The sequence below is a fragment of the Anser cygnoides genome, chromosome 7 (assembly GCF_040182565.1).
Source record: "Anser cygnoides isolate HZ-2024a breed goose chromosome 7, Taihu_goose_T2T_genome, whole genome shotgun sequence".
Taxonomy (NCBI): domain Eukaryota; kingdom Metazoa; phylum Chordata; class Aves; order Anseriformes; family Anatidae; genus Anser; species Anser cygnoides.
The window spans coordinates 12,908,485-12,932,886 of record NC_089879.1 but is presented as its reverse complement, the minus strand read 5'-3'; the positions used below and the strand labels follow the sequence as shown (position 1 = coordinate 12,932,886).

Below are 24,402 nucleotides of genomic sequence, written 5' to 3'. Positions count from 1 at the left end.
CTCACCCTTGGTTTACTTGAATGAACCAGGCTGTAAACTGTGGCTGGTAAAGAATTGCTTTACGGGTCAGCCAGCCCCACCGCAGAGAAAGCAACTTATGGAAAGTGGGGCAGAGCAAACAGCTGGGTTTTGTAACCACCCCAGTCATCTGAATTGAACTCATCTGTGGTTGAGTCAACACCCTACACGACAAAAGAGTATTATTCAATTCTTCATGAGCAGCAGAGGCAATTCCTACATGATACAGTTAAAAATGGTTTTAATTAGCCAAAGCCACATACAACATTTTAAGTTAAAAGCAAGCAAACAAACCCAACGTTTTATCATTCAAGTAGATCTAAGTGAGCTGGAAAGTAAAGCCTTTGGTTACAGACAATATGGAATAAAGATTCTAAAACCGAAGTTCATCCATGGACATTTTTTTTAAAAAACTACATAATTAAAAGAACATTTTCAACACTAGTAACAAGAAAAAAAAGCCACTGAGATCAGGATACATCACTCAGAGAAAGTTGGCTAAGCACTTTCACTCTTTTCTAATAATCCACCTTCCACTGCTCGTGTGAACTCCCATTACTAGCTGCTGCAACAAATGTCGGTAGGGAACTACATCCTGTATGTCTTGTACACAAGGAAAGTAGTTTCAATTTTTAAACACTATTTTTGAAGCAAACTTGAGAGCTAGAACTCCTGAATTTCAAGAAGTTTAGCAGTTCCTGAAATTATTTGTGCAAGTGTAACCTCCTGAGATAATTCATTTACCAAAAGTGAACAAATCACAGAATTTCTGTTAAAGACACTGCTCGAAACTTCAAACATCTGCCTTTTTATTACATGAGATGATATTACAGCACGCTTCCCTGCCAAGGGAAGATGGTGCAAGACAAAAGACCCATCACCATGAACTTCAGCTAGAAAGCAACATAGAAAGGTACTGCCCACGATGCCTAGGTAGGAGAAAAAATGCCTTATTTTGTCAAACTGACACAGTTAGTGCATTGAATAGTCTTCCAGGGGAGTTAATGTCTTCTGACATAAACTGTCATGTATTTTTATCTGTTTTTCATTTCCAGAAGGATTTTGAAATCCTTCTGGACAGACAGATGTTTCTGCAAAAGACCAGATAGGTTGGTTTTTCCAACATCAACAGTCTCAAAAAGAAGGACAGACCTTACAATCCTAACGCATCTTCTTTGGCATTGCAAATTGTTTTACGCGCAAGTTAAACCTGGTGACGAGGTTTCAGCACCCAATTTTCCAAAAGCATGATTCTGGACAACTAACAAGGAAGTGTGCAATAAAAAAAAAAAAAAAGTAGAGGCAGTTCCTTCAGATCCTCATCCCATGTGTTAGTCACAAGACATTTTCGTATGTATCAAGAAACCAGCCAACCACCCAACAGACAAACACACTGGCTCTGTGTGTTTATTTGTCACAGCTGTAATCTTAACACAAATAAAGCAGTGGTAATCACTGCTGATAGTCATAAAGCTTCACTTGCTATTTGTATTTTAAAGCCATTAGATAATCATGCTGAAGTACCCTCTTCAACTAATTCTCCTAACCTGTCTGGAGTGAGGGCAAGAGGAAGTCTATGAAGGTGATTAATTCTCTCTAAAAGCTCTTAATCTCCCACCATGCTGGGAGAATGAGCCGAGCTGCTGAAAAGACATTCTTTCGCTGGGAAAGACAGTTCCCAGTTGTTAGCGTAAAGTAAAAACAAACAAAAACTAAAAATAAATTACTTTTTTTCTTTCCTTAATAAATAATAAGTTTGCTGGTTGGAAAAACAGCAGGATGGAAGCTTTGAGAGAAAAGGGCTCCAAGCAGTCTCTTGGCAAATGAACATTTCTGGGACAGATGCACGTATGTTACTGATCCACTGCAAAGGGATATTCAGGTTAACTAACAAAGCAAAGAGAATAAAACATAACTCACCACATTTTAAGGCAACACACTCAGCTTTCCTACTTTGGTACAGCAGTGTAAAATAGATTTAGTGCTACTTGTTGAAGGAATACTTTCAAATTCCAGAAATTTGTGTAGAAGTGGCAAACAGAGTTAAATAGCTTTCTAAAGCTATTAGGCCTGTATTCTCCACAGCAAGGTTAATTCAAGTTCTAGAAGCAAGTTTTCCTGACTATTTTTTGCCCCTTTAAATGAGTTTACGCATCTGGTGTAAATTAAAACAGCCTCTGGATTAAGATCAGGATTTATATGAACATTCATAGCACAACAGAGCATTCCACTACAACCAGAGACCTAAAAATGATTAACCTTGTGTTTAGCTGAGGTGCACGGATGTGTTAAAAAGTTTTCAAAATATTCACAGAGCATACCAAAGCATTAGATTATGGCAGACCTGTTTAAAGTTCTGAATTCAATTAAAGTTTTTCTTTGCTGTACAAGTAAATCTTTTAACTATATCAGAACAAACCCTTGCAAACCGAGGCTGTGCTTGAAATGTGGTCTCCAACTAACACTGTTGTTGATATACACAAAATAATTCAAGGCAGAATAACTTTGAAGTTTCAGACACAAGTAGGATCATCACATAGTCCGTGAGCATAACTAGAGGCTAAGATTACATTTGGAGCTCTTTAGGACTGTTACAATGGTTAGAAGGATAATAAAATTGAGTTGACGCTGACTTTCATTTCTAGACTGGCTACAGTTTTGGGTTTTGTTTCGTTTTTTCTCCCTTTGCATGCAATTCTACAAAATTATTAGTTTTCTCCTCCAAATAAAAACTCGTGATGCTTCCTGGTCTGAAGGAACTTCTTGCAGAAAAATTGTTTAGATGCTACTGAAGATAACCCCATGCAACTGAAAGGCAGCACGGAAAAAAAGAAGCATTGAGACTGTATTTATTATTACAGCATTCTCTCTTACTGGGAGAATTTCAAACTATCAACACATGTAAGAACAAAGTTTGGTTATATTTTTCTAATGCTCTTTGTAGAGGTTATTTGTCCTCTCGGCCATTGTCTAGAAAAAGTATCCAAAGTGTTGTTTTCAGCATCAAAGACGCTGCAATTCCCAGTCATCAAGCCTCTGAATTTCTTTTGCAACTGTGCCACCTTTCTGAGGACTAGAACTTCCACACCTGAAATCAAGCACAGGATTTCTGAGTCACAACAGAACTACAAAAAGTTTTATTAGGTAAAGAAAATCGATTTGATCTTCTCTTATTCTTTGGATGCTCATGCTAGGGAGACACAGATAGAAATATCAAAGGTGTGCAGATATTTCTTGATTCCTTAAGACAAATTGTTCTGCACCATCTCTTACACTCTGCTCTATGAATTCTGAATGATTTGAAGAGTAGTTTATTCTCAGCTAAGAAATCTGGCTCATCATCCCTTATCTCAGCTGCTAAATTCTACTCGGAGCTGTTAAAAATCCAGAGACTTTGTCCTCTGTCAAATTTTGGGTTAGCAATTTTTGCAATTCTCAAAGGATGTTCTGAAATAATGAGTATTTTACAGGTCCTCCCTCTGAGCTCTTTCCATATCTCATCACTGAGAGCTGGTACAGGACACCAGTCCCATACAGAACAAACCAAAAACTGCACGGGAACTCCTTGCCTGCAGTATGAATGTCTTCTTAATAGCTTACCTCCCTATAGAGAAAAGAAGTCTAAACTGCTTTGCTAGAAATGATTGTTGCCCACCTTCAATAAAACCTTTTTCTGAATCCAGTAGGAGGCCACCAAATGGACAGAACACTATCAAGAATCCTGAAAGAAAATACCTCGCTGAATCCTGTGGCTGCAACTCCTTATATTCCTTGCATGAATCACTGTCACAGTTACCATATGATAAAGTCGTTACTATTTCTGACTTCGCGGTATGTGGGAAAAAAAAAGACAGACAAAACATCCTTTTATAAACAGATTAAAGTATTTCCTTAATTGTATTTCAATAGATGCCACACCCTACCTCAGGCTTCCGAAAGTCAGTTGCTCCTGTATACTGCATCCAGAACGCTAGATTTTAGCTCAGCCACAAGCTGCAGGAATTATTTTTTCCGTTGGTAATATTATGTGTCTCTGCTACAGAAAATTCAGTTCAAATCAGTGTAATGGACTTTTTTGGTTTAATTCATAAATATCTCATGGTATACTATATAATATCATTCTCTGGATGTGAGATTAAAGGTCTCTTCTGTCCAAAAAAAAAAAAAAAAAGAGAATTTTGGGGATTTGGGGGAACTTGAGATACAAAGCGAATCCCATCACAATGCTCTGTTTTCTCATAAGTAGGTCCCAGCATCCAAAGTTTGTGTATGCTATTGTCGAACACACAATAGCTGTTGTTTGCCTGAACAATCTACATGACAGCAGCAGTGTGTGCAGCTGTAACACCAAGAAGAGAACCTGCAGAAAATCAAATCTTATTTTACAACTTACAGTATTTTTTGCCCCACAAAACAGAATTATACTACAGTTTATTAAAAATCTAGATAAAAATAGCAGAACATAATACATGCATAAACTATGTTAAACGTCAATGCAATGTAAAAATGATTTTTCCAGTGAAAAACTACATTTTTCTCAGTAACAGTTTACATTTTAAAGCCTAGCTTTGCATTAATGAACAGTCAGTATCTCATGTTTAAAAGTTATTTGCTCTTTTTGATAACAGATATGTTTCCAACATTATCCCACTGCAATGTCTCTTTCTGGGATACTACTAAACAATCAGTGGCTTTCTGTCCTACCCTTTTGTCAGATTGCCCCCTTTTTTTTTCCTTGCAAAGTGTTCCCTACTTTTCAGTAAGGTATGTTTTTATAATATGTGTAGTAGGCATAATAATGACCCTGCTTATGCTTACTACATAACCAGCACTGGGTTGCTGGCCATAATAATAATTAAAAACCGAAACAAACAAACAAACAACTTATTTGCATATTGCAGAACAAGTTATTCAGTCCTAAGATTCCAGAGCTGATCAGCATCACACGAGAACATAATGTCCGGTCTGGAAAAAGGTTCCTGGGAAACGGAGGATGAAATTCGGGATTTGCAGAAAGAAAAGCAGTAATACATGTGGGTTTTTTATTCAGATATTTTGTGCCAGTATTGACTGAGATGCAAAGCTATCTTTATCCCTTAATAAATTTCTAATCCTAGCTGCTATGTGAACTAATGCAAATTTGAAAGCCACGAACAAAAAGAACAAATCAGCTCGTGACTCCTATGCAAGAGTAAAAGGTCTAATTACCATCTGGAGGAAAGACAAACATGGTGAAGCATTTGTAATGCATGCTTTCATGTGACTTAACTAAAGCTTCTAATATCCATCAGATGGGGGCTCTACAAGTTTTAACTACTTTGCCTTGTGTTCATGTACAGTTTTGACCAAATAAATGTTGCTTTAAATATAGTCTCAAGTGAAAAAAAATGCTTAGAAAGAAGACACCAATATTGCTAAGGCTAGCAGTATTTTGATTTTATATTATTTTAAAAGAAATCAATACTCTAGGTAGACTTATTCATGCGTGGTTCTGTGACATTATTATAGTCATCAACACATGGAGTAAAAGAATTTAGAATAGCTACTGTACTAAAAAAATACAGCTATCCACAATGCAACAAGAAGTTGTAATACTAACCCAAAACTCATTTTATAGGAATTTTCAAATTAAATGTAAACTGAGAAGTGTTCAACCTTCTTCTTCAAAATTTTATCACGGAAGAGGACTTGAAGTTTCTAACTACATTAGTCAATTAATCAATAAAAACAATCGGCTACATAATTTTAAAGCAGTTGACACTTCCCATTAAATCCAAGGCATAGTTTTGCTTGTCACCCAAGTAAATGTAAAAGCACAACTTACCCCTCCAATTATATATGCAAGCCTGACTGTTTCAGAGTATCAGCCTTGAAGACGGTTTTGAAGCAGACCAGCTGGAAACAATAAAACAAATATTTCTTTTTTTCTTTTTTTTGGCAAGAACTTCAATTAAGTTAACACATTAAAGCTTGAATACATTTGATCTGATGCGTCATGAAATATTCTTACAATATTTATTGAAATATCTGATTCTTATTCAAGATTCCTAGACTAATACAATTGTTTTTTATCTAACATTTGATTTCAAATAAAGTCTGTATTCTATAAAACATCATTACTTGGGAACATTCATATTTGCTCTGTCATCAGTCCAGAGGTGTTGCCTGCTATCAGAAGACCAGAAGGTTTGCTGGGAGCATTATCTCCAAAGGTTGGAAGTAGAAACCCCGTCACACATTTCTAGAACAACTCACCTTACAGAATTAAACACTGTGTAATAAATATAAGAATGTCAAGTGGGTATATTGCCCTCTGACAATACCTTCCCCCACTGACTACTGAAAAAGCTAGGCCAATTTAGACTAAACCCAGATTTTTCGAAGATCTTACTCCTAACATTTTAACACTTGATCGTTTTATTACAAACATCAAGTAGCACCGATATCCGTTGAAGCTCCCACATGCCATGTGTTTCTGTGGCAATTCTTAGATTTCCCATGGATGCATCCTAGTGCGTATTTCCTATGGAATTGCATCAAAACCAAGAAGCCATGCAACGCATCGGTTCCAGGTTACTGACAGGATTGATTGTGGCTCTTATCATATGGGCAAACTCTTAAAACTTCCTCGTTCAGTGCCTAACCTCTGCTATTATATGCATTTTTCCTGTTGTACTAAACGTGACTGAATTACTGCTGTTACTCAAATCAGAAGAGTTCATAAAATGCTGAGTCCAAAACCAAGTCTCTCCCTTTTCTGTTCCTTTATGAAGAAGGCTGATTTTCAAACGCAGAACAGAAATACCCATCTCTAAGCTACAGATCTATCAACTGTCCATTTAGCAGAAGTGCTTAAGGAGCACTGTATATGATGCAGTCACCACTTGCAATGCTTCCAACACATGGGTACTGTGACTTGATGCTCTTTGGAGGAAAATGTACGGCCATTTAGGCTACCCCCTTAACACCCTAAAGGAATAAAAGACTTTTTCCAGTACTTATCTACCATCAATTAGAGCATTAGGATAGAGGAGTCAGGTACGGTAGGAAAGGAAAATGTCTGCTGAAATGGGAGAAGAGAGAAAAAGGTCAGGTATGAGAGAATCACCAAAACTCTTTCATAAGCATAAAATTAGTAAAACTATGGTGGTACAAAGCAAACTACCAGAACTTTGTTCCATTGAATCCAGAACTCCAAGGAAAAAGGTGTCAGATTCAGCAGGAAGCACAGCAGACTTTGGGAACGACTTCAGAGACAGAGTAGAGTCTACAACTGAAACAAGAATCCTACACAAGAGACAACGTTAACTCCAGGGACAGAAAAAAAGCAGAAAAAATAGAGGCTATGGAAAAAACACCTCCATACAACTTGAAAACATCAACAAAAATACCACATGCATCAAGTAAAGAAAACAGAAGAGTGAGCGTTGAGTGCCAATGGTGACAGACAGATCAAGGCATACGAAACAAGAAGCACGTCTCAGATTTAGCCACCACCAAGTCACCCGTGACCTTATAGCAGTTCAATGAACTCAAACATCAGAAAGAAGATTGGAGGAGATCAGTGAAAGCGTGGGTGGACAGAAAGTCAAGACAATATAAAAATATACCATTAAATATTTTTGAAAGAACTGAGGACAGGATGTACGACTGCAGTTTAGGGCAATTTACGTAGTGAAGTACACATTTCTAATTAAATTTCTGAAGCGTGCATTTACTTTGAATGAAAAGAAGCTGAAGAAAAGCAGTTTAAATGAAATGGAGGTAGAACTTAAAGGGCGGCAGGTAGGAACAGTAGAAAGTGTAAGCAATTAATTCAGTTGGAAAGGATAGTGACATTTAGCAGCAGAAAGTAGGGAGGAGACTTTTAAATCTTTAAGAGAAGAAAAGGATTGCAGTAAAGAGTCACAGCTATTTCCAAGCTGGTTTATTCAATGTACAGCTAAGTTCTTCACTATCAGCCTACTCAGGCATTTTAAGGAAGCACTGAATTTTCAAAACGCATTGCATTAAATTCCTAAAGACAACACTTCTATATACTTATAATCCACTTTTATCTTTTTATCCCTACCATCTGAAAACATTTACAGTTGCTAAAAACTCCTGCTACCAGGAGAAAAGAAGGAACAACAACAACAAAAAAAACACAACAGGCTTTATACAGCCTCCTCCATACCAGGAAGTCAATGCAAATTGGGAATGATTTGCTACTAGCACTTAGCCTTCACCTGGAAGAGTTTATTTTTAGGATTGAGTGGCAAGCTGCAACTCAGAGGAGAAGAATAAGAGGAAAATAGAAAACTGTGGCTTAGTCTCATTTTCAGATACTATGTTTGAACCTCAAATTACACTTAAAAAGTAAGCAAAAAAGAAAGTTTAAAATAAAACTTTATCACCAGCTTGATTGCTCATTTGTTGTGCCAGCCTTTCATCGTATATTTTCAACCTTGTACGAATTAAAGGCTCCCTGGTATGTAGACTATCTTTATAAAAGTCCAAAACAACACGTCTGCAGTACCTAGCAACAGTCATTGTTAGGACGACGCTACTGTCCCTGTTCTGCTCCAAGTGAATCTGGTTTATCGCTCGCGTGTTAAAAGCACACCGATACATTACGTAGATGCTGTATGTGAACTGCTTGCACTGTTCATCAGTAGAGCTGAGAAAGAACACGGCCCTAGTATCTCAGTCGCCTAACTGCCATCACTCTTAAGGGAGCAAACCCAATTACATTCCTTCACTTGTAGCTCAAGAACTTTTCTCAGTTTTGCATTTATTCCCAGTTACTGTTACAAACTCTGACATGCACGCCCACACCCCCCGCTGCCCTGTCACATTAACCCCGAGGCTAAAGAAAAGCTGATCCTGCCTAGATACAAGGATTTCATGCTAAGGCTTTTGGATTCCTTTTTTTTTTTTTTTTCACCCTGTCCTCATCAATTAGTTCAAACAACTAGATGCAAATTAGCACCCAAAGCACTTCAAAAATCCAAGTTAAAATCAAAATACTTACTTTCTTATTGTATTTAATCCCAAACTATGTACATGAAACTTCTAAATGAAGCTCAAAGGTGCAGCCAGTCAGATCATAAAGGTGAAAGGAAAACAGCTCATCTAGATTGCAGCTGTTTCTTGGCATTCGCTTTATACACGTAAATGGTCTGGGCTTTAACACCGTCCTCAATGGTTTCACATTATGCATCCCAGCTGTCAATACCAAGGAACCACAAAGCCCCAGATCATTTTTGAACAATGCTGATTGCTACAACAAATCAGGACTCCTATTAGGTTAGCAAATGTATTTGAGAGGCTCTCTATTCATAGAGTAGGCCTACCCTTGAAACTGATTTTGTGCAGATGACACTTATGACAACTTATGACAACATTGTTACTTCACTCATAAGATTTTCCTGACAGGGGCCATCTTCTTGTTCTGTGGGGGCAGTACCTAGCACAGTGTGTTTCTGTACACTATAAATACTATTAGCAGTAGCAATTACTTAACATACAACACCAATATATTCTTAAGAGGCTTCTACCCCAGCACACCTCACCCACCAAGATCACTGTTATGACATGATGGAAAATTCAGTTCCAGACTACTGCTATGCCCTTATTTCCCTCTGAACCACTCACTGTTCGAACCTTTATTACTACAAACACCTGTACTACTCCTTTGCTGAAATCCTCTTCTCGATCCAGCCCAGCACTTTCTATTCCTTAAAATCATGCTCCTTTCAAGCAGGCTGCCTCGGCTGCCATGATCCCCACAACCAGTCTATCTCAAGCTCTCATTGGCGTTACTGAGTTTACACATAAACTGCCCTCATTAGATAGCAAACTACTGTCATGCTAATAAAATGGTCTGAGGAACGATGCACACCGGAGGCCTGATCTTTAGAAGTTTTTAATGAATGGTTTAAATTAATGGTAACTGCAGGCACTCAGGTTCATAAGAGGATATGGTGTTACATTATTATTCTCACAGGGCGTTTGTCTCATCGCCAGATCTCCTAAGTCTCAAATCATTGCCTTAACTGCAGGATCAGCTTGCTGCCTCCTGTCAGAGCCTAAACTTTGCCTCCAAGATGTCTGCTAATTGCATCTTATCCAGGAGACGGGAACACCTCCCGCTTTCGTGTGAAGGAACACCACACATTTTGCAGCATACAGACAACATGGCTATTAAAATGCAATCATATTTCGGGCTGATGAAGAAATCACTTGTGGGTTGAGACGGTTGTCGGGGACGGCAAATTAAGTCTGTCCCGCTGATCAAATCTCATGGGACAGCATGTAACGCTACGCCATGCCACAACTGCTGTGGCAGATGCGGGGCAGGTGGAGAAGCAGTGCTGGCAAAAGTGAGTGTCCCCAAAAAGCGAGTGTCCCCAAAGAGTGGGTATCCCCCCAAGAGCAGGTCTCCCCGGGCAGCCTTTTTCTGCCTCGAGGAACCTCTGCGAAGCCCGAGGCCTCCATAAAGGTTGGACGTGGTGCTTGGGGACACGGTTTAGTGGGTGACATTGGCGGCTGGGTTGGACCAGATTATCTTGGAGGTCTCTTCCAACCTTAACGATTTCATGAAGCCCCTCGGCCTGTGAAGGGCAGGTAGGGAAAAACATCGGGGGGCAGGAGAGGGAGGCGTCCCCTCAGAGGACACGAGCACCGCCAACCGCGCCCTGAGGTGAGGTGGGGGGGAAGCGGGGGGGGGGGGGGGCGCCCTCCTCCATTTTGGGCCCAGACACCAACTTACCCGCCGGAGCCCTCGGCGCGCTCCTATTGGCCCTTTCCGCGTCACGTGGGCGGGGGGGGGTTGAAAACCCGCCTTTGCCTGCGAGCGGTCGTTGGGAGGAGATGGAGGGAGGGGGGCGGCGTGGCGTCTGCGCGTGCGTCGGAGGAGGGGAGGGGCGCGCACGCGCCGGCGGCAGAGGCGGTCGGGGCGCGAGGCGGTTCCGGGAGCGGGCGGGGCGGGGCGGGGGGGGCGGGCGAGCGAGCACGGGGCGCGCGCACGCGCCGGCGGCGGGAGGAGGAGGAGGGAGGGGGCAGGAGGGGGGGGCGGTACCGGGGGGGGGAGGTGCCGGGGCCGCCCCGCCCCGCAGGAAACGGAGCCGCCCGGCCCCGCTCGGCGCCAGGGCGGGGAGCGGAGCCGGAGCCCAGCAGCGGAGCGTCGCCTTCCCCCGTTCCTTCAGCGGGAGCAGCCTCACCCCCCGCCCCCCCAGCCCCGTGCCGCCCGGGCAACTTGTTGCCGCCGCCATGGCCCCCCGCCCCGCCGCCGGCCCCTAGGCGGGGAGCGCGCAGCCCCTCAGGGGGTCTCTCGGCCGTTTCCTTCCCCTCAGCCCGCGGCGGGCCCCCCGTGAGGGGAGGGTGCGCGAGGGGGGGGGAGCCGCGATGTCCTTCTTTAACTTTCGCAAGATCTTCAAGCTGGGCGGCGAGAAGAAGAAGAAGCAGTACGAGCACGTCAAGAGGGACCTGAACCCCGAGGAGCTGTGGGAGATCATCGGCGAGCTGGGCGACGGCGCCTTCGGCAAGGTGTTCAAGGTACGGCCGCCACCCGCCGGGGCTCCCTGAGGCGGCACCGGCGCGGCCCCGGGTGCCGGCACGGCCCCGAGCCGCCTCCAAGCCCGCCTAAAGATAGCAAAGCCCCATGAGGTCACCGCCGCCTCCCGCTCCGCCCTGCCCGGTGCTGGCTCCTTCGCCTCGCCTCGGCTCTGGCCGCTGGGCACGTGTGGAGCGTGGCCCTGCGGAGGGGCTGAGCCAGGCGTCAAGTTCGTGCTGCTTTATTTTTGAAGTTTTCCTGCAGAAGGAAGCCTGTGGAAGTCAAGCCGACCGGTGGTGTGCCTCGCACGGTGCTCCCGGGGTTGGTTTTCATGGGCCTTCTGTCGTGGTCCTTGTGGAGTACAACTTGAAGCTCGTGTCACCCAGGCCGTCTTTACGTGGCAGGATGTCTGCGTCTTCTCGCAACTTTTCTCAGTTTGATCTCTTTATCTTTTAAGTATACGAGCACAAGTGGCGTTTCCAAGGGTGGTTATCTGCAATTTCTCAAGCGAGATAGTCTAATAAAATAGATATGCTGCAAGCATTTGACAAGACAGTAGCTTTCAGACAAATCTTCAGCTGTTTTTTTCCTTCTGAAAAGTCATTAATGCTCTGCATCTGGTTTAGGGATAGTTTGGAACAAATGTCATGGAGGATAAGTGTGACAGAATCGGGGGACTGCTGTGAATTGGGATCCTGGAGCAGATTTGGGGACTAGAAATAATAGCATGAGAAACAATAGTATTTGCAGTGTTTCTAAAAGCTGATCTGGTCAAGAAATGTTCATTTTTAGACTTAGTCTCATTTGAGACTTTATGAAATCTGGGTACAGATCTTGCACTCATGAAACCTGTGCTATTTTCGGTATAAACTACTTTAGACTTCATTGTGTTGTGGTGTTACCTGCTTGTAAATTTGAGCAAAAGTGTGTTGCCACAGTTAAGTCAGAATGCTGGGTGTTTTTCCCCCTAGGAAGCGGTCTACATGTAGTATGTTAAGAGCACCTAGTTTATTTTGATGTTGGTGTAGTACATAGGCTAGGTGGTGGTTCTCCTGTCAGTGTGGAAGATCATAGTTTTTTTTGATTAAAACAATTGGGGAATATGGCTGAAGTTGCTGTCTCGTAAAGCTTGGTGACTTTAAAAGCATCGTGTTGTCTCTAAGAGCATTTGCAGAGAATTGGGGTTATTTCTTTGAACTTCATAGTGGAGTTTTGTTTCCCTTTCTGTGACTATGATGCGCTGTCCCAGAGAGATGACTGGGGAAGCCTTAAAGAAACAATACTAAATGTGTTTTCCCCCGCCCCCACGTGCATTTCCCCTCCCATCTGCAAACCTCCTTTCAATTCATATTTATCTGTTAGCATGTCTGTCTGAGCCCCAGTCTGCAGAGGAAGGTGTCTGAGCAAGAGAACCGATAAATTTTGCTTATCAGTGCAATTTGTCTACAACAAGAGGGTTTTCAAGTTAGATAGGACATTTTTATCTGATTGTGAAATGGCAAAGTGTAAACAGTTTATCCTGAAGTTTTTGAAATTAAACCCTCTTAAAATTGTGGTAGTCAGAATTACACATGCAGTTACACAGATAAAATTGATGAAGGTAGCACAGGTACCAGTACTCCTGGAAAAAAAAATATCCTGTTTAGAAAAATGAGTCTTGCTGCATGTATGCAGCAGCATTCATTTTGTTTCCATCTAGTTTGAGGAAAAAGGATTGCACTCGGATACTAACTGTACTTGTTTTCCTGCATCTGAGCATGCTTGGCAAGGAAGTGTTTCGAAAGCATGGGTGTGTTATATTGTTCTTTCTTGGATATACACCTCAATTGAGCAACTGCAATAATAACCCCTTTAATACCTACTCAAATTTTGGAATCAGAAGTGTTAATTAGAACAGAACTGTCAAGTTGTGGAGACTGTTAGTTTTTGTTCTTTAAGCGAAAGATAACCCGAATGTCAGTTACATTTGACAAAAAGAAGTCCCTTTGCTTAATATTAATAATCAAAACATTCATTAAAACTTCATGAACATGCTTCAGGAGTTTCATCTCCATTTTGAATTCCTGTAAATAGTTAATCAGATATGAGTTCTGCCAAAAAAGTGGTTAGAGCATTTTTAGCTGAAGCTGATGTCACAACACCCTTCTGCAGTTACTCCTGAACTGGAAAATTAGTGGAAACTGCCAGTTTGTCAGTAGATACAGAGAGCTGTACTATATTTTAACTCTATAAACTGGATTTGCAAAGGTTAAAACATCTTTGTAATTAAGATCCTAGGAGTCGCTGTATGAACGTCCTTGTTCTTGGAGCCTTGGCAGATGCAGGATAAAATAAATGGCCAGATAATTAAGGCTTTGTATCCTTTGGATTGTTAATAAAAACATAGGTTACATGCTATGATTTTCCCTAGAAAAGTATTTGGCTTAGCTGTAAACTCATCTTTTGGACAAGAGTATCAAATATTTAAATAGAAACTCAAAAGCAACTTTTAAATGATTCCGGCAGTATTGTGAAGCCTCACTGATTATATTTTTTACCTTAAAAAAAAGGTGCATCTAGTGATAAATAAGCCTTAAGGGTATTGAAAGCTTGTGATTCATTTCCCTTCTTCCCAATCAAGTACAAGGGTCTTGCTTATTTTTCATAACGTATTTAGCTCAATTACAAGAAGAGCTTATTTCCTCTGACGCTGTTTGTTGTCATGTTCTAAAGCCTGCATGGCCCTGACAATTGATGTATTTGCGTTCACTAACTTCTAAATGATGTTTAGAGATAGTGGTCCTTAAAACTTCTAAGTGTTTCAGCTGCTGAGGCAAGCCCCTCTTGTGATCAGAGGGGCTGTGTAACTGCAGGCTGCCCGTGGCAAAGGTTGGTGGTTGTACAGGGCTTCTCCTCCTGCCCTTCTCAACCTCTTCAGAGAGGCCACTTTTAGGCTGTTTCCCTTTCTTTTTTTGCTCTTGGTTAATGAATAATGGGGTAGTTTTTCATCCTTTTTCAATTTCTAGGCTTTTGCGGTTCTTCAGGATCAGGTGATGGCCCTTGGAAAGCGAATGGTGAGATTGCTGGTTATGGACTTTTTTCCCATCTTTTTTTAATTGCCATTTGTGGATTTCCAAGAACTCCTGGTTGGGCTGCCAGGGTTCAGAAAGGCACTGAAGAAGCAGGGATCTCAACTTAGTTTAAGAACTGCGAGTTAGGTAGCTCTCCAACTACTTTTTCCTTTTTTTTTTTTAAGGATTAAAACATCTGATTTGATCGAGTTTCCCGAAAAATTTTAGGCTGCTTGTGTTAAAGTTAGTTGTAAACAGTTTGCTTCAGAACTTAGTTACATTATTATATGATGTTACATTCCTGGGTGTTACATTACCCTATTTGTATCAAATGCCAGTTCAGTGCCTATAGTGCGGATCTCTTTAAGGTCAATCAGTGTAAGTAATTGTTAAAGTATAGTCATTTTAAGTAACCGTGTGAAGTCTTTCATCAGCTTTAAGCCGCTTTCTAAATTGACAGAAGTTACTGTTCAGATGGTGTGAAAACAGACCTTTAAAAGTGCCTAATGTGTTCTGGGGCTTTCTTGCTAGAGCTCCTGACTGAGCCTCTTTATCATACAGATGCACAGCTAATTAAAATGCAGATATCTTCCTGAGTGAACATGTGAAGGAAAATAAAATGTTGGGACTGTATTTCAGTAAAATTTGCCATCTTTTTTTTTTTGGTATTATGAATACTGTACTCTAACATAAGGACCCGTATATTGCAGAAAGACATTTCTGTAGTGTTTTGTTGGTGTGATCTCTGAGCCCTTCACTGGAGGATACTCCTCCAAGAAATTTGTGGTCTTTAGTGCATCGTTATAATTATGGGTGCCATCTGTACAAATATACTAATTTTAGGTCTTCTATGGGAACACATTCTATACTGGTAGAATATGCATGGCAGGATACTGTGTAAGATAACAGGGTACCTATATATGGTATATAGGGAAAATATTGTGTATATATACACAGTGTGATAGAAATTCTCCAGTTTGCTTGAGAGAGCCCTTTGTACTTGTCTGATTTTGAATTGTATTCATGCTTCTTAGTTTGAATTGGCATATTCTGCCCATTTATAGTATCACATTTATTACCCTGAATATTAGATGTTGGAACCATTGTGTGTGCGAGATTCTTACGGCAATTTGGAAAGTCAAATATTTGTATTTCATCTGAAGTTACCAAGACAAGTCTGCCAACTGTCAGCAATTAACCACTGCATGGTTAAAAAGCCAGCTCTGCTTCCTCTTTAGTCGGGAGCAGAAATGTTTTAGAAGCTGGTAGCTATAGTCAGGGTGAACAGCATAACCAAATGAATTTTCTTCTGAAAATCTACAGCTGCACAAGTATTCCTCTATACTTTGTCTGCAAAACCAGCCAATACAAACTCAGCTCTGTCTAATGAAAGAGGACTTTTGATAATGTTATGTCCTTTAAATGAAATAAACTAGTGATGTAGATTCATTTAAGTTAAGCTTTTGTTTCTGTATTTAAAACTTACCTCTAATGGAACTGTATGACATTCAGAAGAGCTTGCTTTTGCCTAAATGTCTTCTACAGCAGCCAGAAACACACAGTTCTTGAATAGCGATTTAATAAGACTGGACCATTTCAGCTGCCTCATTTAACCAGCCTTAACTCCTTTTAATGCTAAAAAAAAAAAAAAAACCAAAAACCTGACAAATGGTGGCTGCTTAGAAATACTTTTTGCCTAATGCTGCATCATAACTTAGTTTCTAACATTAAAAAATACTTGAAGTAGTCTGCCCTGAAAACAAAATCAGGGCAGAACAAGGAGAATTTATATTTTCTAGTCTCCGTGGCCTTACAGGCACATTTGTCTAAATCATTGCTAGGGTGCGATATTGCAGCTTGAAGTTCTCTTTACAATATTAATGTATCATGCTGTTTGCTAGGATGGCTATCTTTCACTTCTGTGACTTACCACTTGCAAGAGTAGATTTGACCAATTAATATCTAAGCTGAAGCACTCACTGATGTTTTTTTCATCTGCTGTTTCTTTTGATTTACCTAGTGTCATTAGCTCTACTAGCAGTTAATTGTTCAGAAGGATTTTAGAGCTGTTGGAACTCACAAGCCTTTCACATTAAAGATGCAGTCCATGCAGAAGTGTTTTGCTTGAGTTCATCTGAAATCTTGTTTCTTGTGTTTCCAGTCAAATACTGTGTTTCAGGAACCTCAAGTTTCATGCATGGCTGCAGTAAGGCTGGACATGGAAAGACTAACAGGCGAAAATATCCTAAATTAAACTTTAATACATAAGAATGAATCGGTTCAGAACTTCCAGCAATCTTGATAAAAGTTGTTTGCTGTACTTAATTGTTCTAATCTATTTTCATTCATAACTGACTATATATGAGTTGACCTCTTATTAAAGTAGAGCAGTAAAATAGTTCACTTGTCCTCAAGAGATCTGAATTAATATTCACTTAAGTGCCATGTTGCTTTGTTTAGCCATTGAGGCATTAGTAGATAAAGGAGAGAGGGGAGGAGAGCTGATTTACTCTCAAGAGAGTAATGTATAAGATGATAATGTTAAATTTTAAATATTCAATCCATATAAAACAGAGCTAAAGCTTTTCTTAAAGCTTGTTGAGATCAGTCATTTCCGTAAGAGTAGCCTGGATGTTTTAGAGCTGCTTTACATGCTCTAGATGGAAAAAAAGATGCATGCTGTTCACAGAAGACGAAAGATTTTAGTCTGGCTGATCAGCTTGGTGAGTTGCTCAAAGTTAGCCTTTTCTTCATTTTGCCTGCTGCTCTGTAGCGTTATCTTTACTGTCACACTGCTGCAGTTCTAGCGTGTTGAAGATACCAGATAAGGAAAAGGCAATATCCCTGTTTAAACCCAAGAAATTGTGGTAAGGCAAAAGCTTTACAGATCTCTTTACACTTATTGTCACTTTCGCTGAGTTTTCTGAGGAAATGGGTAGTGCAAGAAAGCTGTCTGTGGGTTGTAAAGCGGGAGGAATTTTCTTGTTTGAAGTGGATATTTGCAGGCAGTGACATCTCCTTTTCATTCAGTTTGTGGCGAGGAAATACTCTGAAGAAGTAAGAAGTATGCACATGTTAAGTGCCTCACTTTTTGGACGTCTTACTGACTTGGCTGAAAACCAGCATCACAATACTTAACTTATGACTAATGTATTGTCTGTCTGTTGCATTCGGAATTAAAGCTGCACACAAGTTTGTGGAGGATAAATATAAATTGCTCATGACCACTTCTTAGTGAGGCAGTCATCTTTTCCAAGGTGTGAGCACAGCTATATAAACTGTTTAAAACTCCAAGTAAATAGGAAATTGTTTGATTTTTTTTTAAATCTGTTTATAGAAGTTGCTATTTTTTCCATGTAACCTGATATTCATATCTCCTAGCTAACTATTTGTGTGCTTGGCTTCTTGTGTGGAGAGTAAGAACCTCTTTGGATTTTAGGCATAAGCGAAATGTGACTGCGTCATGTTTTCAAACACATTGCAGAATGAAGCTTTTTTTTTTAAGCTGCTAAAACTTGGAGAAATAATTCCTCATGCTTAAGTCACATATGGTCTAATAATTCTGATATAGGAGCTGAAAAAAATGTGGTAACGTGTTTTTTTTAACAGGTCTTATAGACAAATTGGTTAAACCTTTTCAGCTAAATCTTTGGCAGAGAAATAGCCGTCCAGTAATAAAATCCCCCAGGCAGTAGCATGTGCTATTGTTGCAGAGCAGTAGTTCACAAGTTTCTTTTGGTGGTCACCCAGATTCTAGATTTGACCACCCCATAAACAATACTGAAAGAATAATCTATTAGGTTTGTATTTGTGATTGCTGTGGTCCCTACTTTAGGATTCTTATTCAGAAACGGAAGAAAAAAAACCACCACAAATCTAAATTATCTGAAAAACAACCTGGAAGTAATATTTTTTAAATGGCTGTTTTAAATTTTAAAATGGCACAAAATTGCCATAATTCCCCTTGTTTAGGGTCAGACTGTAGGTGATGAGAATACTTGTGAGATGCCAAAGTGGGTTCTTTCTCAATAGTTTTCTCTTGCAGTTTTATTAATTTCTGATGTTGTCTGTGACCTGAAATGACAATTTTCCCCAGTGCAAACAGAAAATGATAGGAAACATAAGGAACCTCCCTTTTTCTGCCAAGTTGCCCCCACAACCTTCCAAAATTGAGTCTTGAGAAAGGCTTTTCCAGTAAATTGTCTGGAGCTCCTGAAGGAGATGTAAGTAGCAATGTAAGAATGCAGCAATTCTTAAACAGTCAGTCATCAAATGATTATTTTTCTCTAGGCCTCTGATGTCTCTAGATTTAAGTCTTTTTACATTCTCTGAAAGCAGCACTGTTTTTTTTTTTAAGAGTAAGCTCAAGGAACCAGAATAAGTAGGAGACTTTGATGTGACTGCTATGCATTATAAACTTTCAGGTTGCCTTACCACTCTCTTTTAACACTGTCCAAGGTGGAAGTAGAAATATTTCTGCCATTCACATCGGTATTCAGGTTGCAGAATGGTACCCACTGAGTGTGTATTACAAACATACTTCGATGGCACCTGTGGCTTAATGATTCCCAGATCTGTGTACAAAGTCCTGCCTTGTTGTATGTCGATGCCCAGCGTACATCTGAGATGTGTGCATGGTATAAATACAAAATTTGCTTGGCTCTTCCGTATTACAGGTAAGCTTTAGAGCTGTTTACCAGTTCATCCTAATTACTACCAGTACTGAGCCCAGCTGTGAATGGGCCTTACATATTTCATGGACCATGACCCATGTTTTGAGAATCTTACAAGATTATAACCATCACGCTCCTTAATGACAGTTGCGTTTCTGTAGCAGAGGCAGCATGTAATTAAATCTTCCGGTTTGTGATCTTAAATGCATTCCTGGAGACCCTGGTGCCTGAAGTGTAATTTATGAATACTTTTTCAGTCTTTGCTTCTTTGTGCTCCCCCAATAGCCTTTAATTATATTCAGATTATAAGCGCAATCGCCACAGTCATGTTGTTTCAACTCTTCTGCCCGTACTCTTACTTTACAGTAGCTGCCAAATTACTCAATTTCAAGGCTTGTGGTGTCTCTTCATTAGATACTGTCCAGATAGTTCCACCTTTCGGTGTTCAGTGATGGAAAAGCCATGAAATTTGCTGTTAGACAAACAACAAACCTGGGTGGAGTAGCCAGCAAAACAAAGGATAAATGAGTGTTTATAGTTCATCTCCAAACCTGTATAAAATACATATTGTTATCTCCCTCTGTCTAATTCACTTTTAATGACTGTATAATATGATTACTGTATGGACTGCTTAAGAGAATCTTTCTAACTTTCAAATATGTTCTGTGGAAACACTTTTTCCTACTCAGAAATGGAAGAGTCTTTTTATAGATGAAGAAGATCTAGTACTTGCAGAATGTTTGAACGATGACAGGCACTAAAAATTAACTAAGTAATGTTGGATAAAATCTAGCAGGCTGCCTCAAATTGTTCTTCAATGCTATTTGTACTTCAGCTAAAAATCAGGGCATTTACAGTAAATGTTAACATTCCATTGACATTTCTAATTTTCTGTTGAATATGCACTACGCTCATGCATGCAAAACAAGTAAAATACATGCAGCAGAAAATTTACCTAAAGAAAAAAAAATCATAATAAATAGTAATTGAAGATTCTTTGGATATTTAGTGCAACTACTTACATAAACTATCATATTTGGTTTCAAGAGGACATTTTTTTCTTAAAGCACTTTGAAATGTCCATAAAAGCAAGCTACAATCTTAAAGTCATAGCATATAGATTATTCTTGTTCTTTTTCACTCTTCTGGATGAAGAGTGATTTGCAATGTTCTGTGGGATTGCATATGTTTATAGAGAGAGGGCAATTTAAAACAGCTAAGCATGAACGGTGATTTAGAAGCTAGGAGAAAGACATGAGCATTTTTCCCCTTTATATACCTATGTTTATATTTCTGAGCCATTTTCTGTTTAGTTTAATTACCTGTAGCCAAGAGCAATAAATTGCTCAAGAATAGATTAGTGCTGGAATAAAGTTTAACCCAAAATCTGGCTTTAGGAAGTGTTTCTACCTGAAGTACGCTCTCCTATGATGTGATTTTAAATTTTTATTGACTTTCTATGGAGAAGAAAGTGAAGGAGTGGAAAAGTAGGATTGTTCCATAAGAGCCAAATCAATTGAGTAGCATTTAAAATTTGCTCAATCTCTCTGTGTTACAGAGGGCTAAGTGACTGTTATCTTCAAGAGGCAGTCTTAAATTCGTCTGTTGGTTGCTGTTTTCCAAATCTTAGTATGTGAAACTGAAGGAGGCGATACAAAATAAAGGGAGGTCAGTATTTTTGTAAAGAGTGTTCCTAAAGTTTCCTTAGTGCAGTAATTCCACATGAGTGAGTGAGCTGAGAGTGGAATTGCAACCGTGTAGTCTGCAGCAATTTCAGGGGAGCCATTGCCTGAGAACTTAAGTTGTGCCTACACCAAAATTGTTTTACCTGGTATGAAAGCAATGGCGAATCCCTGTGCTAAGGCAGAATCGTTCTTTAATCCATCCAGCTTGATTATGAGTTAGAGAAGTCTGTCCTCTTTCTTTTTTGATACTGAATAGGACAGTATTTTACGTCTGGGATTTGCTTGCTTAAGGAGGACTTTGGGGAACTAGGTCTTGTCCCTAGAAATACTTAGTCATAACTGTGACTGAGAAAACAGTGTTCCGAGGGAAGCTGCACTGGAATTAATTCGTGCTGTATCTTGTAGGACATAGCCCTCTGGATGCAGATTTATGCTGGAAATCCCAAGTTTTTCCTGTAACAGTCGTCTGGATTTCACAGTATAGAAGATTTGTCACTTGTATTTCTAAGCAGTACTTTACCAGCTAAAGAGTTAATGCTTTGTAACTAGGAGGTAAAACTTTAATTGAGAAATCTCAGTTGAGAGCTTCAGCAAGAATTAGCATGTTGCAGTAAACTCATCTCCTTCAGAGCCTTTGTGTCAGTCGGGTTGTATTCAATTCAGTATGCTGCCTTGTTAATTTTGGAAAGCTCAGTCATGTTCCTGCCCCACCTTTAAGTTTTTTTTCCTGTCTGAATTGAAGAGGCCCAACCTTTTTATTTTGTATTGGTAAGACCAACTGCTTGATCCTTTAATGGTTTTTAACGATCTTTCTCTCTACCTTCTGTATCTCACTCGCGTGACCTCCATGGCTGCTGGGGATCTCTCAATTCACCATTCAGGTGAGGTGTCCTGCTGCTCAGTGCTGGGCAGTCCTGGGTCAGATCCAGAGGTCTGCGCAACTGCGTCACCCAGTGCAAGTTTGGAACTTCAGATCAGCTCTGGGAAATGTGGTCAGAAGGGTTTGAAAAGGCATTAACCCTAAAACAAACTCAAACAGGCACCCACAGAGAAATGGGTACTCCTAAGAGTTCAGCCAAGCTTGTTTTTTACTGTTACCTTCTGAATAGTTTTTACTGCTAGTGGAAATGCACTAACTGGGTTTATAAGTAACCTGGAAGAGGAAAGCAGTCTGCTGTTACTTTTCATCTCTTCCGGGTGGGGAGTGTAAAAGCTGAAGGATCATCACATAAACAGGAACTCTGTCAAGTGTTTCCTATGGACAAGGATAGCTGAGTTACCTGAAAGCGCCTCCTTTGTTATAGCAAGAGCTTTAAGCTGACCCTTAGTAGCAGACTTAGATGTTCTGGTCAGCTTAATGACCTTAGGAGTTGTTTGTTTAAATTAACACGTTAGGCTTCAAACAAACAATAGTATTTAAAAGTGAAATATAAAAATGAACTAGTGTACAAGCTTATTACTCTCCTATTTCAGGGATGTGAGTTTTGATGCTGTCATAAATTCTTAGTCTTCAGTTGTCCAGCATGGGAACTTTTACCTTTGAGCTGGTGCAATACAAAGAAAACCCGTTTTAGTCTTAATCAATACTGTGCCATGAACAGAGCCAATTTCTTTAAATGATAGTACAGTTCAAATAATAAAAATGTTAAATAGTTCAAAGTGCTGCAGTTGAGCAAGAGAAAAGCCTGAGAGCTTAACTCAAAGCACTTCGGGGATCCTGGTGCTTGGAAAATGGATGTTTAATAGCTGATGACTTTAAAACTTTTGTGTCAAATTCAACTCTTAGCCTTAAGGTTCTTTTGAATCTTTGAAAAGCACTGAAACAATATGGAACTGTGATACTAGGTGAAACAGTCAGTAACACGTTTTCTCAGATGATTTTCAATGGCACTAGTAAGTACAGAAGTGACTGTTGAATTGTTTGGGTCTTCGGTGACTGCCTTCCACAGCAGGTTACAACAGCACAAGTCAACTCAGCCAGAGTGCCGGCCCAGTATTCCCATTCCCACCTGCTACTTGTGACAGCTTTGGTGCTCGCTGACCCCGTGATGATCCGGGCCAAGGGACTAAACCCATCCAGAAGCTGACTGTACACAGAGTCAGCTCCTGTCCTCCAGCCAGCTCACAGGAGGGCCAGACAACTGACAGTGCTGATGCAAGGTAGAAAGGACAGGACGGTGTCAGCATCAGCTCAAAAGTTGTTGAAATTGTTTAAAAAATAAACTGAATCTGAAAGGTAACATCAGAAGCAACTTGTCCCACTACTGTGCTCAACGTGAATGGAGTTTACTTACAGAACCTGAGATACTATCTTGGTGGCACTTGAATAGCCAGTTTGCAAGGAATATTAAATGTTTGTTCAGATGGCTTTCTCATGTCAGTGTGTGATACTTGCAGCACAGAGATATAGCTAGAACACTGAATTCTGTGTGAGAGAACCTTTCTGCCTTGCATGTCAGAAGATTTCCTGTTGTTTTCATGAGATGACATGTAGCTTTAGCATCACTATGTAAAAGACTCACAATAAAACTAAGGGGAAGTCACAGACTGTGTAAGCACTAAATAATGTACATCATCAGAATAAGTTTTGTAGAACTGACCTGAAAATAACTTGTTCATATTTCAAAGCTATAAAAGAGTTGAAAGAAATGGACTTAACTGTATTGACTTTTTGTTGTTGTTTTGTTGTCTTTGCCATTGGTTTCTATTAAGTGACTTCAAAGAAACATGCATAAGGAGCAGTAACTTCCCTCTAGAATTCTAAAGTTCCTGTTTTTTAAAATACATTAATACCAAAAGAATTATGAATTTGTCCCTGTAACAGTCTTACGTAAGGATGATCTGTAGCTTTTTTTAATGAAAACTGCCAAGAGCTACTCGACTTCCTTTTTCCTTCAGAAATAGGGGAAGTTTCATCACAACAGACGAGAGCCTGCGTGGAGCAATATAGAGAATATACACTTTGATAGTTTTGCAAGAGCTATTGCCAATATGAATGTGGCATTGATGCAGTCGTTTCACTTCCCACTATGTTACTACTGTGACTTCACTTTTTCATCAAATGTCTTTATGTAAAATATAAGATCTTAAACTGCTTATATAGCTTATATTTTTCTCCTTAATATATGAGGTATTCTTTATTGCTCATATGAGTAAGACAGAGAATGAAATGGGATGGTAATGCTTCATATTGTTTTGTTTAATCGTTCCCCTCTGGCCATTTAGCTGTGCTCACTGCAAGTCTTGAACATGGCTCACACTGCAGGGTCAGGCTATACAGTACCCGTTCCCAAACTGACCATTTTGTTGAGCTAGTAAGGTGTATACTCTTCAAATAATGATTAAGTAAATTCTGTTATTTTCCATCATCTTCTACAGTAAATACAGAAAATAAACTCTTAGTACAGATCCTCAAATGTTTTCTTTCTGCGATGTGAAAC

At 39.9% G+C, this 24,402-nt stretch overlaps 2 protein-coding genes across 12 annotated transcripts in view; one reads left to right on the top strand and one right to left on the bottom strand.

The window, feature by feature from the left end:
* Positions 1-10,840, bottom strand: part of STN1 (STN1 subunit of CST complex) — a 42,947-nt gene extending 32,107 nt beyond the window's left edge. For 3 of the 9 annotated variants that reach the window (XR_007161946.2, XM_048060351.2, XM_048060359.2), the window contains exons 1-2: positions 10,772-10,840; positions 5,843-5,913 (exon numbers count right to left, since the gene is read on the bottom strand). The gene's annotated coding sequence lies outside the window, so the exon portion shown is untranslated. Of the gene's footprint in view, positions 1-5; positions 275-3,753; positions 3,843-3,941; positions 4,055-5,842; positions 5,914-7,183; positions 7,595-10,771 lie in introns of those variants that run through there. The other 6 variants (XM_067000514.1, XM_067000515.1, XM_067000516.1 and 3 more) reach the window with 6 other exon arrangements.
* A 260-nt stretch (positions 10,841-11,100) lies between these two features.
* Positions 11,101-24,402, top strand: part of SLK (STE20 like kinase) — a 48,806-nt gene continuing 35,504 nt past the window's right edge. Inside the window, exon 1 of one of the 3 annotated variants that reach the window (XM_048060368.2) lies at positions 11,101-11,556. In XM_048060368.2, coding sequence (XP_047916325.2) covers positions 11,407-11,556 — 150 coding nt within the window. In that variant the 5' untranslated portion in view covers positions 11,101-11,406. The remainder of the gene's footprint in view (positions 11,557-24,402) is intronic. The other 2 variants (XM_048060367.2, XM_048060369.2) reach the window with 2 other exon arrangements.